The sequence below is a fragment of the Eleginops maclovinus genome, chromosome 13 (assembly GCF_036324505.1).
Source record: "Eleginops maclovinus isolate JMC-PN-2008 ecotype Puerto Natales chromosome 13, JC_Emac_rtc_rv5, whole genome shotgun sequence".
Classification (NCBI taxonomy): Eukaryota; Metazoa; Chordata; class Actinopteri; order Perciformes; family Eleginopidae; genus Eleginops; species Eleginops maclovinus.
This window is the reverse complement of record NC_086361.1, coordinates 3,864,800-3,885,739: the sequence shown is the minus strand read 5'-3', so window position 1 is coordinate 3,885,739 and position 20,940 is coordinate 3,864,800. Positions and strand designations below refer to the sequence as shown.

The 20,940-nt window shown below is 42.9% G+C and overlaps 1 protein-coding gene across 1 annotated transcript; it reads left to right on the top strand.

The window, feature by feature from the left end:
- Positions 1–4,239: 4,239 nt before the first annotated feature.
- On the top strand, positions 4,240–6,475 carry LOC134875219 (zinc finger MYM-type protein 1-like). Its single transcript, XM_063899693.1, has 3 exons — positions 4,240–4,325; positions 4,445–6,387; positions 6,437–6,475. The coding sequence occupies exons 2-3, from the start codon at positions 4,780–4,782 to the stop codon at positions 6,473–6,475; spliced, it is 1,647 nt and encodes a 548-aa protein (XP_063755763.1). The 5' UTR covers positions 4,240–4,325; positions 4,445–4,779.
- The last annotated feature ends 14,465 nt before the right edge of the window (positions 6,476–20,940 follow it).

The window sequence follows — 20,940 nt, the reverse complement described above, 5'->3', positions numbered from 1 at the left end:
GGGGACACAATTATGTATGAAAGACATCAAAAAGTACATTTTGCATAATAGGGGACCTTTAAAGCATTTTAAAAAATTACAAAAATAATTCACATTACCAGTTTTGTCTCAAAGTTTCTCCCATGATACCAGCATGGATGTTTACCATTAATCGCAAGGCAGTGAGAAGGCACAGAAAGCGGATGAATCAGCACAAGAGACATGTATTACAGCAACTAGACCACTGGACATCAGGAAGAACTGTCACTACCTCTGTGTAACTGCACACCTGAACTCAGGTGCTTTCCATGTGGTATAAACAGAGTAAAGGCATTTTACTGAACCATGTGCTAGCAAGTTTCTGGAAGTTGCACAGAAATGGGAGATATGGGTCACCACTGCAGGAACAGATCGAGCAGTATGATAGCAGCAGAGAATCTGAAATCTCATACAGAGGGCGATCACAGCAGCTCGGTCCATGGTTTAGCTAAGTGACGGAAAATGTTCAGACTTCATTTCAATAACTCAGAAATCATATTTTAATGAAGTAAAAGAAACCTCGGACTTATCTTGTCATGCATTTCATTATTACAATAACACATATGTGTTTCTTCAATCTACCAACAAAATACAAGAATATTCTAGTACTTGTGAGTTATCATGGTTAATCTAATCACTGATTATTTTAGTGATTAAATGTTTTAATCGGTTGACGCCACTAGTTTTTTGACATAAAATAATGATCATAATTATAATTTAGGAAACAGTAGGCTATAGCTGGAGCCAATACCGCCTGTTTGTCTCATTCATCTTCTCCATCACCAAACAAAGCCGCATATTTTGTGTAAATAGGCACACTATACATGAATGCATATGCTGAAGGCTGTTTGGCTCTTTTTTGCCGTTGAAGAAACATTTTGAGACCGCATATGGTACAATGATATTTTAGACAGCAGGTTTCTCCCATATTTGTGGCATTTGTCCTCTGAAACACGCTTTGCAGTTGACGGATAAAACAACAGAGCCGTTGGACGTCCGCACTGTAGCGTCAACAGCTATTGTTTCCTTCTGGAATAATCTGTAGTGAGTCATTATCCGACAAAAGCGTGAATCAAAGTTTCTCTGTATGCTCCGTGTCCGGCTGACAGGTTCTCGACCACTTGTGACTTTGTGAACAACAGGATGGAAATTTACTGACTTTGGAAGCCCAGAGAGAGCAGTTTACTCTATGATATGTCAGAGCACACGAGTCATATGACTGAATGATTTCAAGTTTTCCATTGAACATTTTCTTTCTCAGGAAATACTGAGCCTCAGATGTGTCATCGTTCAGTATTCTATGTATTTCTCGTGTGTGTGTTTTTGTGTGTGTGACTAAGTCTACCAGCCAACATATGGTACAGTGGCCGATAGGTGCAAACGGGTTACAACAGCCCACAACATTTTCATTAGGATAAAATCACTGCAGTAGTTACAAAAACTATGCAAATAAATAAGCACAGGTGTGCCAACACATGTGCAAACTGAAGTGTCATGTACTGATATCCCATGTCAATGGAAGAAATGTGAAAAGCAAAACATAGCTAGCTGCAGGGGCGTCACTAGGTTTTAAGGACAGGGGGGGCTCAGCCCCCAGGAGATGCACAGGATGTGAGCAAACGTTTAATTTCACAAACAGCTAACAAAAACTGAGAAATTGCCTTACACTTTTTGGACAGATTTAACAGATCCTTTACTGTGTTAATGTTTCGGGCCACCATTACATCTTTAATACAGTACAACAACAAACACAGGAAGTACTGTATGTTCACAGCATTAACAACAACAAAAAAAGAACAATCAAATAGTTACAGTGCCCTATTTAACCAATGCTTCTTATTCATTAACAGCCCACATGTATTATCCAAAACTATGCAAAAAAAAGAGCACTGTGTTCTCACTAAGTACATTTTAAAAATAACATGCCTACAATTGGCAGTTACTTGGTGGGTGGAAGCATCAAAGAATGTCGTCTGTTTGTAAGGGTGGCAAAGGCCTCTATCACTCTATTGTGATTTAGGTGCTGAAGTGCGTCGGTGAGAGCCAAATTATTGTTAAGTTATTTTGATTAATATTTTTGAATGTAAATAGGTCAGAATAATATTAACAATGTTGTAGACTAGTTAAGTTAAATATGCTGATTTCGAACTGTGTTATTAATGCTGAAATTTGATAGGTTAACAGGATTCTAAGGGATACGTGTAATTGTGTATGAGAGACGTGCTGCTCAGTTGACGTGCGTGCAGCAACGAAGGCACATAGCTTTTTGACCGTGTCCGTTTCCCTGGCCTTGTCCGTGCCTTATGAAGGATAATACCAAGTGATATTACTATTTATTTTACCTGTTTTGTGTTTGTACCAAGATACTTTTGTGTTACCAAGACGTCAAGAATTAAAGAAAACAAAAAGAAACTCAACTGGTCCGTGAGTACACTGAAAGCAGGGGCGTAACCACCATAGACATTGAGGGGGACACGTCCCCCCCAATGTTGGGAAAGTACCAATCTGTCCCCTCCAATATTTTGTCTAGTATGTGACATAAAAGTCCTCCTTTTTTCCTAGATCAGTCCCTTGCTGTTCCAGATTTACTTTCAATGAGGGAAACACAAGAGAACGAATCAACCAAACAATCAAGGAAAAAAAAAACATTGCGACCCCCTTCCCCCGTTGTGAACTTGGCTTAGCCCAGAATGTCAAGTTGCGGTCGCGGATTCTTAGCTTCGGAGAGCTAGACTTCGGTGACATAATGGATGACGGCCCCCCTCCCAAGAAACGAGACATTCGTTCATTCTTTACAGTCAGGAATGTAAGTGCAGGGTCCCTCTTTAAAAACTAAGCAAAATGGATGAATGAATGGAAACCCTTCATAAAAGCATTAAGGCTTATTCTGCTCTTTAGGCACTAGACAGGTTTTAGCAACGTGGCAGGGCGCATCGTTAGAGCTAGGCTACTGCACAGTTGCAGAGAACTTATAAGAAAACACTGGTTGATTAGCCTACCTTCCAGGATCTTGCCATGGTTCACATTAATACAGCTAGCTAGTAATCCACAACACGATAGCAACCCGAAAACATCAAGTAGCCCAGGACGTTAGTGATTGATTTGATTTGATTTGATTTGATACATCTACACCACCAAACTAAATGCAAATTAGAAATATAGCTGTTGCATCTTCATCCAATAAAACATCTTCACTCCATAAGTATCCGTTTGATAACTTATTTACTTGTCAGAATTATCAGCACACACTTTACATTACAACACCGACTGGAACAGTTCCCGATCTCCTGCTACCTAGCTGGGTCTACCTCAATTGTAGCTTAACCTCGACATGCCCACTATGCAGGTCTCAGAGCGCCCTCTAGTGGACAAACAACATAACTAAGTACTGCACCATTAACTTATAAGTCAGTACCATAATGCTCAATACTTAAGATATCGCAATAGCAATGTGTTGCACACTTTAATAAATACTCTCCTCAAACTTGTATGGAGTTTTACAGAGACCTCTTTCTACTACCCGTACAACTACTAGGATATTAATTAAATACTACTGCTACTGCTGCTGCTACTACTACTACTACTACTATTACTACTACTACTATTACTACTAATAATAATAAGAAGAAGAAGAAGAAGAAGAAGAAGAAGAAGAAGAAGAAGAAGACTAAGAATAAGTATATTTCTTTATTCATAAGTTTAAATTCAGTGAATTTTGAGGACCAAACAAAACAGATAATGAATTAAAATACTACTACTGCTACTACTACTACTACTACTACTAGTAGTAGTAGTACTACAAATAACAACAACTTATTTACATGTATTTCTGTGGAAGAGACAGTAGGCTACTGCTTAAAACACAAATTGGGAATTGTGTGGTGTATCGTCAGATCCTGGAAGAGCATGTGATATTGTGCAACCATGTTTTTGTGTTGAATAAATTATGTCGATGTAATAATTTTGTCCTTTTTGGCAAGCCCTTTTTGCTACAACTTAACTTACCATGCAATTCTACAGTCATACTATCCCTAATCTGTTCGTATGCCATGCATCAACATATTTTTGTAAGCTGACAGACAGCAGAGAGGCTGGAGGAGATGGAGGCGAGGACAGAGGAGGTAGAGGAAAAGAGGCAGGAAGAGATAGAGGAGCAGAGGCTGAGGGAGAGGATGGAGGTGGTAGTGGAGGAGAACCCACAGTTGGAGATAGAGAAGGAGGTGGAGGAAGACAAGCAGAGACAGAGGCTGGAAATTCACAGGCACCTGCAGGGAGAGGACAGACAGGCACCTGCTCAGAAGATACACGTAAGATATTGGAATAAGAACAACAATTTTGTAGAACACATAAATAAATACTAAGGGTAAGCACCCAATAAGCTTAGTTTAGCAGTATAAGTCAACATTTCATATTATATATTTTTCAGGAGAGACAGACCCAGGCAGGGAGAGAAGTGATCAGCATGCAGAGGAGCTTGGTAGCTGCCCACATCAGCCCAACTCTTGTTTTATTCAAACTCAGTCCTTGACCAAAAAGACACTAAAATTTCAGGACAGCTGGTTTAGGAAGCACACGTGGCTTCATTACAGCAAGGCATTGAAGGGGGTGTTGTGTTTTTATTGTGCCAAATATTTTGCAATTCAGAAATCGTCTTTAGCCAGTAAGGCTGATGGGGCATTCATAACAACAGGTTTCAGTAACTGGAAAAAAGCACTTGAGAAGTTCCATCAGCATGAAAACAGCGACTGTCATGCAGCAGCGATGACCACTTATCTGCACAGCAAACAGCCAATCACTACACAACTCTCAACGCAATTACAGAAACAGCAGCATGAGGCTAGGAACAGCCTCTTGAAGATTGTGGGTGGGATTATGTATCTGGCAAGGCAAGGCAATGCTTTCAGGGGGCATGACAGCAAAGAGGGAAACTTGCACCAACTGATGATTTATAAAGCAGAGGATGACGCCGAATTCAACAGCTGGCTCCAGAGAGGCAATAACTTCACCAGCCCAAAAATTCTAAATGAAATCATAAAAATAATCGGCAACAAAATAGTATATGACATCGTTAAGGAGATCCTGTCATTGCCCCTAATCCAGTACTCTCTCATCATTGATGGGACACAGGATGCAGCTGGAGTCGAGCAAGAGTCGTTCTGTCTGCGCTTCATTGACAAAAACTTGCAACCCAGAGAGGAATTTATCGGTCTCTACCAGGTTACATCCACTACTGGAGAGAACATCGCAAGTGCAGCCAAAGATGTCCTGCTTCGCCTGAATCTACCTCTTTCCCAGCTACGAGGTCAAGCATACGATGGGGCGGCCAATATGTCGGGACGAATGCAGGGTGTGCAAGCACATCTGAAGAAGGAGCAACCTCTGGCTGTTTATGTTCACTGTGGGCCACATTGTATCAATGTTATTACCCAAGCTGCCTGTGCATCCTCCACTATCATAAGAGATGCTATTCATTTGGTGCATGAATTGGGCGTGTTGTTCCACCAGTCTATGAAGTTCAGGGCCATCTTTGCAACTATAGCGAAGTCGGATCATACAGCTCCTTACACATCGCTGAAGCCTCTTTGCCCCACCAGGTGGACGGTGCGAACGCCAGCCATTCGCTCTGTTCTCAATCAGTACCACTCCGTGCTTGCTGCAACAGAGGAAATGGCTCAGTCTTCCATGATGGATGTGGCTGCAAAAGCAAGTGGCCTTCATGAGAAGTTTTTGAGGGGCAATACACTTCTTGGCCTTCTTCTTGCAGAAGATGTGATGTCGATGTTGGAGGAGCTGAACATTTCTCTGCAGCAGAGAAGACAGACGACATCAGGGATGCTGGCTACCGTGGAGCATGTGAAGAGAGGGATCCAGGAGAAAAGATCAGAAGGGCATTTTGGCCAGCTGTACATGAGAGCATCTCAGGTTGTAACATCTGTAAGCCTGCAGCCCATCAAAATGCCTCACGTGAGAATGCCCCCAAAACGCTTCACTGGTCCAGCCATGCAGCATCAGCATCATAGGTTTCAAGGTTTCAAGGTTTTATTTGTCATATGCACAGCAGATACAGCGTATATGTTGGCAATGAAAATCTTATGTCCCATGCTCCTCCAACAACTCCACATACATGGTGCAAATATGGCTCAAGACTACTACAGAGTGCAGTACTTTGGCACTTTAGACACTGTCGTTACACAGTGCTCAGAGCGTTTTAGCCAAGAGGGGCTTCAGAGGCTACAGAAGTTAGAAAACATTGTCATCACTGGGAAGATGGATACACTCATCAATGAATACCCAGAGTTGGATGCCATGTCTTTGGACATACAGTTGAAAATGTTCAAGGCCAACTACCCCAGTACAAGTCTCTCAGAGGTAGTGGAGGCCCTCTTGCGACTTGTCATGGTTGTTCCTGCCTCCTCAGCAGAGGCTGAGCGAAGTTTTAGTGCCCTTAGACGCCTGAAGACATGGCTGAGAACATCAATGACGCAAACCCGGCTAAACAATCTTGCCGTTTGCCATGTCCATCAAGACAAATTGGATGCATTGGACAGGAGACAGATCTGTCAAAGATTTGTGGAAATGAATGGGGAACGCCTCCGTACTTTTGGGGCATTTATTTAAGTCTTATTTAGATATATTTCTATGCTCTTTTTGACCTAATTATCAGAATATCACTTATCTTTGTTTAAGAAGCCAATAAGTTAACAATTGCACATTTTGTATTTGTGTTTTGCTACTTGACAGCCTACAATAAAAAACAAGCTTTGAATTGTAACTTGTTAATTGGTCATTATACTGCATTTCTTAAAACTATGTTCTATACAAGCACATCTTTATCAATAGACCTATATGAAAATTGTACAAAATTCACTTTAAATATTTTGGGAAGGGCTCACATTTGGACCAAGGGCTGAAATCTACTGTTCTATATCTATTTCATGGGGTTAGGATTTGTCTTACAGGTCACCCTAAAATGCACTATAATGCAGGAAATGGCATCTAAGAAATCAAAAATCTTCTGGGGGAGGACCCACAGACCCCCCGCAGGAAGGCTTTTCCCAATGCTCATTTGGACCCCCCCAATATCACCTACATGGTTTCGCCCTTGACTGAAAGTAAAATGAATAACGGTGAAGCATGGGATATGGAACGAGTCAGAAAACCTTAGGCTGCCCACACGAAGTGGTCTAATTAATGAACCCTGAAAACGAAGTTTGGCCACTACAGCGTCTTTTTCAATTGACATGACTGCAAGACTGTGAAGTCTTTGACCCATTGTTTGGCGTAGCCAGGAGTGCAGCCGGCGCAGTACACTAAAGGACCTTTCACACGAGCAGCTGCTTACAGGCACTGTTAAAGCAACTTGGATGGTTGCCTTCAGGGAGGGATACATGTCTGAATCAAGGAGGTTGTGCACAGTCAACATATCTTTGGGTGAACATCCAGCCTCTGTTTTCCGGGCAAGAAAGTTTCTGGCTACCAGAACCTCCTCTGTTTTCAGGTCAATGCTGTAGTGTTTTGCAAGTTCATTCAAGTGTGATTCACTCAAGAAGTTCTCAGATTTCGGACTGCATGCCTGGATGCCTTTTAGTAGCCCTGCATCTACACTGCAAAATCTTTGCTCAAGCAGGGAGCATTTCATTCATTATTACATGGGACTTTCTGTTGTTAGCTGGGGGGCTGGAGCTAACTTATTGTCACCAACAGCAGTGATCAATACTTACTCTCTTGAAAAAATGTCGTATATCCATTCTTGTTCACGTTCTTCTGCTAATGCTGCTCTAGTCGGTTCTGTGTGCTCCGGTCCGGGTACATGCTGCGGGTACCCAGATGCAGAGACGAGTGCAACCTAGGTTGCAGTGAAAACGTGGACTGGATTTCAGTGATGTGGGCGTGCTCTATGAACAAGTGGAATGGATTGGATAACGACGCACTGACCCTGACTCTCTACCTTTCACTATAGGGAAACTAAGATTTATGATCATATTTAAGTGAATAATGACTGGTTGTATGATTATTTATGTGAACTCATATTCTGGCCACATTATATTGAATTTGTCGGCATTTAAAAAAAAAAATAATAATAATAATAAATGAACATAAAGGGGGGCTTAAGAAAGGCCTAATGACGCCACTGGCTAGCTGTACAGCTGAAAATCTTGACATGTCACATTCAAAGCATGGTAAGGTGTTGAACAGCAGACAGAGGGAAAAAAAGGAAGGAAGTACCAGGCTTATCTATCCAGGAGCAACAGTAAGCCTTTGCAGAGCTGAGAGAGATCCTGCCCACTGCAGCAGTTTTAGTCAGGGATAGCAGTGACACCGACCCCGCTTCAGAATCAGAGGATGCTGTAGACTACCCACAACTCCCATACAGATTAGCGAGACTAACTAATGTTGACAATTGCTCTCCACAGACTATAATTGATGATGCCATTCCCACCAAGGCACATATTGACAATCTGTCTCAAGCAACTGTTGCTCAGTCCAAGTCACACCTTTGGAATGCTCAGAGAAGAGGAAGAGTGGCTGCCAGCAACATCCACAGGGTCATCAATCGCAAAGCAGATGGAGCTTCTGCTGTAAGGACCATTATGCAGTATGATACCAAAAGCATCTCCCACATGCAAATTTGCTCATTTTTATCAGTATTTCTTCATCTCACAAGAGATGCCAATGCTCCCAATTACAGTTGTGAGCCTCAGACATGCTAGCAGGCTGTAGTTTTTAACACAGCACAACATTTGATCCCACATGTACAGCTGAATACACTCGACGAGTTTCAGAAAAGCCCCTTTGACGTCGAGCAAAGCCATGCAATGGTGTCCAATCGCTGCTGTAACACACACTAACTATGGTGAGATTAGTAGTTATTGTCTTTAATAAAAATGTCTTTGCAGTTATTATAACCAAATGAGGTAACAAAAATGCTATAGAGCCAATGGCTTGTTTTTGGTGAATGCTTAATGGACTGCATTCGTCAGCATTAACCCATTCAATCCCAGGCTGCCATACAAGGTGCCCATAGGGGGACTAACAGTCACACACCGTTGGCTGACGGCAGGGGCTGGGGCTGAGATCCGAAACACAACCTCAAGATTGTCTGAAAACCACACTACTTCACACCAATTCAGTCGTTTGTTTTTACTGGATGAGTTTTGCAAAAAGACAGTTTTTTATTCGGGGACTGCAAGCAACGCTTTTTCTACTGCTGCAGTTTCACATTCAAGTCATTTGATGGGAGAGTTGAACATTGCCCTTTTCTTATAGAAGTTATGAAGTGAAATTCATTGTGTCTGTGAGTGAGCTTCACACTGAACTCTGTTGTTCTTTTAAAATACGTCTACAAATCAACTCAATGGTCATGTTGGGTCCAGGAGCAGCCGGAGGGAGCCGTTATAAAGAGCAATTCCACCAAATTTCTACAACTACTTTCACTCTTGCTGCTCCCAGAGTCAGGCCGTGTGCGAAAATAACTCTCATCACGGTTCCTCAAAGAATGATAGAATATCTAATAATCGTTAGTTTTTGAATAAATGTGACTGATCATTTTTCTTAAAATAAACTTCTCAAAGTAGGCTATGCATGTAACTGTACTATATCACATTTGCGTCTGAATGTATTACTATTTTTAAGTGCATCAACTTTGGAACTAATGCAGTCACCTGCACATCTTTTTTGAGTTCTCGTGACTTTTTCAGGTTTACTTTGTTTCGCTTCTTCTTTCATTCCCAGAGATTCATTTTCTGACACTTTGGCCAAATGGCGACTCTTGCTGCCAGAGCCGAGGCAGAGGCCACGTGACACGAAGGGATCTTTGACAAACATCACCAACTGTTCCTATGTTGGTCCCAGTCAGACCTCGCGCTCGCTCTTCCACTAATGGCCTGCCTCCTCCGGTGACAGCCTCTGCTGTGGACTTCTTCAATTTATCTGCAACTCTCGCATAGTGGAGGAGACAGCCTGCGAAGCAGGGAGAGGCGGTAAACAGAAAGAGAGAGGAAGACGAACACGCAGGCGAGATTTCACACTAGATTTAACTGTAACCTCTGACTGAACTGTATAACAGCTTCTCCATTTGGAACTTTCATGTTACGTCTTTAAGCCTAAAAGTCATTACTGCTGAATTACTTGAGGATATGTGAATAATATATGGTGTTGAAAAACCAAATAGTCATTACTATATTTGTTTTTTAAGAAATCAACATTACTTAAAATCATATACTGTATATACACAACCCATTCTCGTTCATTTTAAACACTTTTAATAAACACTTATTGTCATGTTTTTTATTGTAAACATTTCTGAACCAAACAGGGTCATTCTCAATTACTATTTTGTTCATGTAGAATACAAAAAGTCTCTCTCTTTGTATAACTTCAGAAATAAATGAAATTAATTTAAGGTTAGGTTCTTTCAGATGTTACCATTAAAAATGTACATTTCATATGCTGCTTTGGTTTTCTTTCTGGTAATAAATGATTGTAAAAGTATAGTTATGAAGCTCTTACAACTGACACAAAATGACAGATGCAGACTGACTGAGTAGTAATCTTGCAAAACCCAAGCAGCAGTAATGAGTCAGAAAAAGGACTTTTATGGACGCCCGAGCTGTAATTATGTCTGCGTTTTGGATCAGATCTCTGTGGACTCGCTGCTCCTTCCTCCCTCCAGTCTGCCACCCCTCTCTCTGCTTTGACTCGTCGTGTGCAAACACAGCCCCCATTTAAAAAAGCAGTCGCCCCATGAGTTCCCACACAGCAAACAGACTGACATCAGATGTGACATTATTAAAAGCTCTTTTTGAACATCTTGAAAACTATAAAGGGGATGTACACAGCGGTGGAAAGTAACTAAGTTCTTTTACTGAAGGACCGTAATGGGAGGATTTTCTTTCTGTGCCTCTTTATATATCTACTTGACTGAAACTCAAAGGGAAATATTGTGCTTTTTACTTCACCACATTTATTCACAGTCTTATTTACTTAGACTCAGACATAAAACCTATAAAAAACGTTTTACTTTTCAGTATTCTGATGAGGAATATCATCCTCATCATACATCATAACTGAGTATCCATGAAACAAGGAGTGCCAGAAAATTAATAAGCAGCCATTTTGCTTTTTGTTTAAAATGTACTAAAAATATTTGGAATTTCCTGATCATTATTACCAACTTTTTTTAGGTTATATTTTCAATGCAGTACTTGCAATAGTGTATTTCTACAGTGTATTATAAATACTTTTTCCTGAGTAAAGCATCTGAATAATTCCTCTACGACTGTATGTACAGAAGCAGCTTTCCTCTACTCTATGTATTAAAGGGTCCTATAATATAGGAATCAAATTGCCCATATTAAACACATAGAAAAGATCAAAATGACTGAATAATTCTAATTATTTATATTCAATGAACTATTGAATTTGAAACACAAATAATCTCCAAAAATGCATCACATTGGACTAATTCCTGATATGCTATCTACACTTAGGAACCTTTTGAACCCATCCAATAAAGCCAGCAAATAAACTGGATAGCACCCAGTCTGCAGGTTTAACTCATTTAAGTTATTAATGAATGGCTCCAAAGAACGATATTCTGATTATGAACTTCAAAAACCCAAAATGAAGGAACGTCTAATAGTATAGCGACTTCAGAAAACAAATAAGCCGCTGAGAGGCTGAGACCTGGCCTGTTCGCAATTGTGTGACACGCTATCAAAAAAATGACTTACTGACATCAAAAATTAGGTGAACAATGAGGTACTTTAATGAAAATAACAAGACAATCCATTTAGGACAATATATTATGATGATAATCTAAGTAATCATACAGTTTGCGGTCAACCAAAAATACAACGACTCTGTCGTCACCATCTCTTCAGCACACACACACCTGCCTCAGATGAACATGTGATTATAATTAATTCCTATGAGTGCCGCCCATATCGATGTGACCTAAACAAACCAACCCATTACACACACACACACACACACACACACACACACACACACACACACACACACACACACACACACACACACACACACACACACACACACACACACACACACACACACACACACACACACACACACTTCAACTAAATGATTTTGAAAGAAACGCAAATAGACGGGTTGCTCTCAAAAGTGTTTTCAATATTTTGTGTGTGCAGTATAAATTCATAGGAAAGAATACATCGGAACAACTTTCAACAAATAAGACACATTGCACACACAGACAATTGAAATAACACTTATGGTACAGAAACACTGAAATTCTTATGGTTTGAGATTGCGGCTTACCTGCCAGTTAACTTGTTTCCTTTGTTGTCCTTGTGCTGTCTTTGTTGTGTACCTCAGCCTGTGGAGCTGACAATCACTCTCAAAATTACAATAGGCTTGTTTGCCACTCAGTCTCTCCCTTCCCTTCCTGATTGTTGTAGGCTCTTGCTTGAATTCTCTTTTTCGCACCGTTTCATTTCCTGTTCCTCCATTTTCTCTAGGAATAAAGTCTGATGGTAATAGCCATGTAAGTGCAGGAATATTCAACCCGCCGGTGCTTGTCCCTCTCGAAACGAGGAAGGGAATGATAAAAACATCCAAAAATGACTTTGTTTCCAAAAAAAAACCAAGGGACAGAACAGGGGAAATTGTCTTGGATTTGGAGGGTGAATCATACTTGTTCCGCTCCGGAGCAAATGCATTCCCTTGTGACAGAACTCTTCGGCCTTTTCAGCTTCCACTTACCTGTTTTTGTTGCACCAGTCATCATCTCAGACTGAAAAAGGTATTAAAAATGATTCGTTCAGGGAATGGAGCCATCGTTTTAAAACCTGTTCTTCACAAAAACAGAATTGAATAGCGAACAGAGTCTGCAGCTTCTTCAAATTGTAAAAAGGGTGTTCTTGGTTCTTTCCTTACTTTCCATTTTGCAGGTGAGTCTACCTGACATGGCATTTAAAAAGAGAGTCTTCTGTTACAAAAATCTTCTCTTGCTTTTCTTACACAGAGGAGGTTTTGAATCCAGGCGACCGGGGACTCAAGAAGAATGATGCCTCAATCTTTTCTATTTCAGTGTTTCTGTTCGGCTGGATCACTTCCTGTTTTCCTAGAAGAACTTACCTTCTGAGATCTCGTTGTTTTCCTCTGTGGCACCGCTGTCTTGTCTCTTCAGAGATTTAACCATCGCGACACCTGACTGCTGAGCTGGAGAAATAAGACATAATGCAAAAAATCTATATACATTTTTTGTGGAAGAGAAAAGAATTTCAAAGATTTCAATCAATGGGTCAATAAATGAAACAATTCACATAAAGAGTAGAACAAACTCAATAAATGCATCTTAGTATAAGAGTTTAGATAAGGAAAAAAAGTGAAATATTTCTAACATCCCAAGAATAGAACGTACCAGAATAAACGCCATGACAAATCAGAAAATATGCATTTAAGCTTTTATGTTAGAACTCAGGCAAGTGGCAGCGACTTAAACAGCGACATCGCAGCCCCACTGACTTTGATCCATTGGGCACAGAGTGATTAAAGTTCAGTAATGATGAGCCTGAGGATTTATTTATTTCATAATTTAATTAGAGGATAAACCCCTTGAGATTCAGCATCTCGTTTTCAAGTGAGTCCTCTGGCACAAACATGAAAATTTCACAAATATTTGATCATGTACGTAATAAAAATGATAATAAATTAATCAACACAACAAAACAAACAAAATGCACATTAGGGCTCTCCCTTCATCCTCATCTTGTTGTGATTGATCAACCGCTTGAAATGCCCAGTCCCTTAGCCTATCATGTACAATATGATTAAGCTCTAGCCAATAGAAACTTGGAACTTTGATATTTGCAGGCCATTTACATGCACAAAAACCTATATAACACAATACAGGAAAGGGAAACCCCAAAGCGCATAATAGGGCCTCTTTGAACAATTTGTAATGATATGGTAGTCCTTGTGTGAGCCTCCAGTCTCAAAGCAAACTGAAGTGACACAGCCAAAGGCTCTTACCTTCATGTTTGGCCTGCTGTCCTCCACTCACAGCAATTATCTTGAAGTTGTATTCTTTGGAGGGGTCGTAGTGCTCAATGACCAGCTTTGCTTCCTGCTTCAATACCTCAATGTCCTTCTGCTCTCCACCTATTAAGAGAAAGAGAGCACACACACTCAGCAGCAGAAGTCTGATGAGAAGAGGGAAGAAACATTTCCTGATTTGATCACGAAAAGGAATCATTTTTAAGATCATTTAAATATCAAGTGGTGAAATTGAGAAGGCAGTTACGAGACCAAGTCTATGGCCTTTCCATAACTGCAAATGAATGTTGAGACATTTTACACAAAAAGATAATAAAAAGCTAAAGTGTTACCAGACGACAGTCGGATTCAAAGTTGCATACAAAAGATGCTGCTTTAATGTCTTTGTAAACACACAGACAGCTTGAAATATATTTTAAATAATGCATTATCTTTTTTCTACTAACAATGTTATTTTCTCCTTGAAATGAAAATATGTGTTTCAGGGTAATTGTCATTGTGTAGCACCCTTTGAATGCGTTACACTCTCTGCAGGGATCAAAAGCTTCAGTAATATTGGTGAAATTATGTTTACACACATTTTAAAAAAGGCACTAGCAACACCTGTTTCAACATAACAAAGATCTATAGAATACAAAAAAATTCTTGAGGAGCAACTAAATCCGCATACTGCACTTCATTGCCTTCTATTGGAGGTGTACGCCTTTGGAAATGAATGAATCTATATAGTGAATTGTTGACTTTTAGGATAAAGTATTTTTAACACCTGACCTGCACTTAAACTCTGCTGGCCTGGAACAGCAACCCATTGATCAATACAACAAAAAAAGAGACAGACTATAACGGTGATAGACAACAGAGTGGAAAAAAGGGAGGCAGGAAGAAGGATGAGAGCAGGAGGTTAAGAAGGAAATAAGACTTTAACCTCAGGATTAACTAAACAAAACAATGAGAAAAAAACTCAATAAAAAGGTAAAACGTTTTCAGCCACATTTAACTTTCATTGTTTGTTTATAGTAACTTTGCAAACCTCAGGAAATCAAATGTATCTGCATATAGAGAAACATGAGACCCCAGAGTTAAGCATTTCAGTTTGACTTCTGACTCATGCTGATGGCAGACATACATCTGCAGGTGCATGAATCACAGTTTGCTGTGCATAATCGAACTGAAACGAAGAACCAAAAGGCTATTGCAATTTGCTTTTACTACTCAGGTCTGTGAAATGTTATTTAAAAACGAAAGGATTTATTTTACACAGCTAGTCCTTGGCTTGAAATGGTCATATTAGGTCTCATTTACCCGTTTATATGAAATGGTTTGTGGATCAAAATGACAAGCCTGCTTATTACTTACTAAACACAAAAGACAACCATGTAGTACACTACAAAGCATATTTAGAAGTGGGTGACTTTAAAGGATAGTTTTGATCTTGAAGTGGGGTTGTGTGAGGTACTTATCAATAGCAAGTAAGTTAACTGCAATAGATGACAGTCAGCATGCTCCCAGTTTTAGTGTACACTATATTTTAAGCTTTTTCAGACTCCATTGCCATCAGAAAGCCCTATCCGACAGGGGAACTGAAGCCGTTCAAAGCCACCAGATTCAATTGACAAAAAAATATATAATTTTACCGTCACGTTTTAACTTCATCACATGCACATTCACTTCAGCAATAAAAAGTGTTGAGTGTCACTGATTACTGTTGAACTCTTTGTGCTGTTTGTATGTTGAAGCTCATTTTAAAAGGGACTTGTAGGACTAGCACTGCCTCTATGGGTTGTACAGTTTATGTTGTTGTGATACTTTGGTTAGATGCAAGCTTAAATGAATGTTTTTGTCAATTTAGTCTTATAGCTGTGAAGTCAGTAAAGATAACGGATTCTGTTCCAAGCCGAAGGTTGGCTTTTGTCCATCCATCCATCTTCTACCGCTTATCCGGGACTGGGTCGCGGGGGAAGCAGTTCCAGCCGAGGGCCCCAATCTTCCCTTGTCCCTGGGACACATCAACCAGCTCTGACTGGGGGATTCCGAAGTGCCCCAAGGCCAGCGTGGAGATATAATCCCTCCACTTTGTCCTTGGTGTCCCATTTATTCTCCTCCCAGCATAACGTGTATGGAACACCTCCCTAAGGAGGCGGCCAGGTGGCACCCTTACTAGGTGGCCGATCACCTCAAGTAGCGAAGACACGTTATGGTGCTGCCCCCATCCACAGCAGGACTTTGCTTTGCTCCTGTCACTCTTTTTCCAATCTGCCCTCTACTGTAGGTTAAACAAAGACTATGGATGAATATCTTATTTTTGATACAACTCTTATTAAGACCGGTTTCATTCCTATTGAGAGCTGGATAGCCCCTCAGCAATACAGTATAAAGTAACAGACACAACTACAATCCAAACACCTGAACTATCCCTTTAAATCAGTTACTATACTTGATATTTAAGTTATTTAAAACATGTGAGCAAGTTGGGACTCAATGTCTTGTCCAACACTTCAGCAAAGTCTATTACTGCTGGTGAGGACTGCCATGAATAACTTGTGGTTATTGAACTCTCTCAAACCTCCATACCAAACCATCTTTTTACATGTGAACATACCTACTGCACACCTCTCTGAGTTCTCAAAGAGCTATTTACAACATATGTGGAAGTGTCCTCAGTTATATTTGAAAGTAACACGACTTCAAAGAAAAGAAAGGGAACATTTGGAAGCCCTTTGGCATCACAAACTGAGGAGAGGAAAGACTGACTTTATTAACGCCTGAGGTTAAAGATCATTCCGGCAGCAGAAAACGGAGGGAAAATAAAACATCAAAAACTAAGACTATGAATAAACCGTAATAAGTTTAAATTCAATCAATCAGTCAAATTAAGTATATGGGTTTTGCATCTAATCCTGCCAAATGTGCTTTGCTGTCGTAGCAGCAGAAGGTTTGGCAGCTGTCAGCACAGATTGACTCAGAAGTGTAGATTTCCATTTCCTGGCATTTCAGAGAGTATTTCATGTCTACAGATATTGAAATAGAAGTCCGAGATCAGAGAAACACACTCAAATTAATTTAAGAGTTTGTGATGAAAGAAAAGTGCTTATTTAGTCATTTTGCCTGCTCAGCTCTTTGACTTTTGCTGCTGCTGCAGAACACATGTTTCAGTTTGGATCAATAAATCTTGAAGCCAATTCTCTATGTAAAAAATTAAAGAAACTTGCCACTATCGGCTCCCACAAAAGAATTGTCAGCAAAGAAACACCCTTTTTGTCTCCACCCTTTTTGAAACGCGAGCTGCGTGGGCATGTCTCAGAAATGAGGCCATCAGGCTTCGGTGAAAATGTCAGGCCAATTTGGATATTGAAGAATATGAACAAGGCAGTAAAGCTTTCTTGTAGATGTGAGACTTCAGCGCTCGTTACTGTAAATGGAAATGCATTGACATCATGAGACAAAGGAGAAAGGCTTCCCAATGGTTGAAAAGAAGTTACAAAATGTGTGCCCCAAACGGATAAAACCTTTAACTCTGGAGCCATTAAAGATGATTTTGCTCTTTGATAAAAGCTGCAGATGACCAGGATCTGTCTCCTCCTGCTTTACCTTTCATTATCTCTACCCAGCATCCGGCTTTTCATTACCTCTCCCTCCATGTGTCTCCAGCTTCATCCTTTATCCAACCCTCTATAGTATCCCCCTCTTTTTATATTCCTGTGTCATTGTCATGATCCTTGTTCCGTGTCTGTCATGTCCTTGTTCCGTGTCTGTCATGATCCTTGTGTTGTGTTTTATTTTTGAAATGTTTTCCCCTCTTGTGTCACTTGTTAAGCTTCACTTCCTGTCTGCGTAACTTCCCTCCTGTGCCTGATTGTGTCATTGTGTTCACCTGTTGCCCCTGTGTTTCTCCTCCCCCTGCCAGCTGTCTCTTGTCTTGTGATTACCCATGTGTATTTAGTCCCTGTTTCCCTTTTGTCTGTTGTTTGGTCGTCATTTCTTCCCTGATCTTGTCCATGTTACCTGCCTGTTCCTGTCGCCCTTCATGTCTGAAGCTAAGTGTTTTTCATGTCCTGTGTTCCCCTTGCTTCGTGTTTTCGTCAACAGCTTTTGAATAAACCTTGCTTTTTATTTGGACCCTCACCTGCTTCCCCTTGATTTACTGCACTTGGGTCCAGTTTCCCCAACCCTGACAGAACGACCGAACCCAAAAATGGACCCAGCAGTACTTTTTGAGGATGCTCCTGTGGAGTTTTTCTACAACATTTTATGTATTTATGGAGAGTGGAAGAGAGCAGGTTCTAATGAGGCTCAGGATGCAGCTCTTCTTCAGGCACGCCGGGAATTGGCAGCTAAGCCATGGTTTGAGAACTCACTGCCAGACTATTTAAGGACATTTGTCAATTCCCCAGAAAGCCTGCACCCTTTCCTTAAACCTCTTGTCACAGCCATGATGCTTCCTGCAGCCAATCCTCCTGCACCCACGCTTCCGGCTGAAGTTTTAGCCCTAGCAGCCGCGTACCCGTCTATAGTTCCGGCCCTAAATGGCCATGTTTCCAGGCCAAGCCCTGGCCGCCATGCTCCCAGCTGCAGTCCGGCCGACTCCAGCCCTGCCTGTCCTGTCGGCGGCCCGGCCGACTCCAGCCCCGCCTTTCCTGTCTGCGACCCGGCCGACACCAGCCCCTGCTGTCCTGTCTGCGGCCCGGCCGACTCCAGCCCCGCCTTTCCTGTCTGCGACCCGGCCGACACCAGCCCCTGCTGTCCTGTCTGCGGCCCGGCCGACTCCAGCCCCGCCTTTCCAGTCGGCGGCCCGGCCGACTCCAGCCCCGCCTTTCCTGTCGGCGGCCCGGCCGACTCCAGCCCCGCCTTTCCTGTCGGCGGCTCGGCCGACTCCAGCCCCGCCTTTCCTGTCGGCGGCCCGGCCGACTCCAGCCCCTGCTGTCCTGTAGGCGGCCCTGTCGACTCCGGCCCCGCCTCTCCTGTCGACTCCGGCCCAGCCTGTCCTGTCGACTCCGGCTTCCCCTGTCCTGTCGACTCCAGCCTCGCCTGTCCTGTCGACTCCGGCCTGGCCTGTCCAGTCGACTCCGGCCTGGCCTGTCCAGTCGACTCCAGCCTCGATTCCAGCCTGGCCTGTCCTGTCGACTCCGGCCTCTCCGACCCTGCCGACACCAGCCTCGCCTTTCCTCTCCAGTCGACTCCGGCCTCGACTCCAGCCTTGCCTGTCCAGTTGACTCCGGCCTTGACTCCAGCCTTGACTCTGGCCTCGACCCCAACCTCGACTCCAGCCTTGCATGTCCAGTCGACTCCAGTCTCGCCTTTCCAGTTGCCTCCAGTCTCGCCTGTTCCTGTTCTGTTGGGGGTCCCTCCGTCACCTGTTCTGATGGGGTCCCGCCAACACCTGCACCTGCTCCATTGGGGGTCCTGCCGTCACCTGTGCCGATAGGGGTCTCACCAACATCTGCTCCTGTTCTGTTGGGGGTACCGCTGTCACCTGTTCTGATGGGGGTCCCGCCAATCCATGTCCCTGTCCAGTCGGGAGCTCCGCCGACTGAAGCTCATGTCCCCCCGACTCTAGTTCATGTCCCGTCGGTGGTGCTGCCGGCCCCTGCACCTGCCTCTTCCGGGGTCCCGCTGACACCAATACCACCCGGGTTCCCGCCGACAACAGCTCATGTCCCGTCGGGGGTCCCGCCGACTGGTGCTCCTGTCTCCTCGGTGGCCGTGCCGCCTCCTTCTCCAGGTGCTCCTTACTTTCCTCCAGAGGCGTCTCGCCGTCCTACAGCCCATCGTCCAGAGGCGTCTCGCCGTCCTACAGCCCATCGTCCAGAGGCGTCTCGTCGTCCTACAGCCCGTCGTCCAGAGGCGTCTCGCCGTCCTACAGCCCGTCGTCCAGAGGCGTCTCGCTGTCCTCCAGCCTGTCCTACAGCCCGTCCTCCAGCCCGTCCTACAGCCCGTCGTCCTCCAGCCCGTCCTACAGCCCGTCCTTCCAGGCCGTCCCCTGCAGCTCTCTCGTCATCCTCCAGGCCGTCCTCCGGCGCTGTCTCGCCGCCCTCCGGAGCTATTCCCCTGTCCTCCAGGTCGTCCTCCAGAGTTCCTTCGCCATGGTCTACGCCCTTGCCTCCGCCCATGTCTCCGGCCTCCGGAGTTCCCTTGCCACAAGGCCTGTCCGTGCATTGTCTCATGCTCTGCCTTGCCCGTGGGCCGTCGGCCCGAGACACCCTTCTCGTCCTCTGCCTTGTCCCGGGTCGTCCGCCCGAATCCCACCTCCGGACCCCCTTCACCCACCCTTTTGGCCTTGGTCATGCTTGGTCATTGGCTGAAAGCAGCACTGTGCAGAGGACAGCTTCACCTTCCAACATCAGGCCACAATAGATTGGTGCATCAAACTGTTTAGTGGTTACAGTAAAAAATACTTGCATCTCTGGAAAAAAGATGACTGGTTCTCTTACAAGTTGCTCAAGAAACATGAAGTACCATAACACCTTTGAAATATTGTTCTTCATCAGGAAATACTAAACATAGACATCACCTGATTTAAACTAGATCTGGATCACAACATTGTTTTGTGAAACAGGACTATAGACGGGATTTATATAGCACTTTTCCACTCTTTTACCCTCCAGAGTGCTTTTACATATTCCATTAATACCTTCAGAAACCATTTTGTGTAAGTATCTTGTCCAAAGACCCGTCACCATGCTGATTGCAAAGGCTGGAGATTAAACTACCAACTTTCCAGTTCCAGAGAACCACCATGCACATTATGAACCAGAGCCTCCTCTGGTATATCCCAGTTATCAGAGTAGGGTGTAGCCAACTATACAGCTCCGGAAAAAATTAACAGACCACTTCAAAACTTTCTTAAATCTTTATCTCTACATGTATGGCAGCCTTTATAGA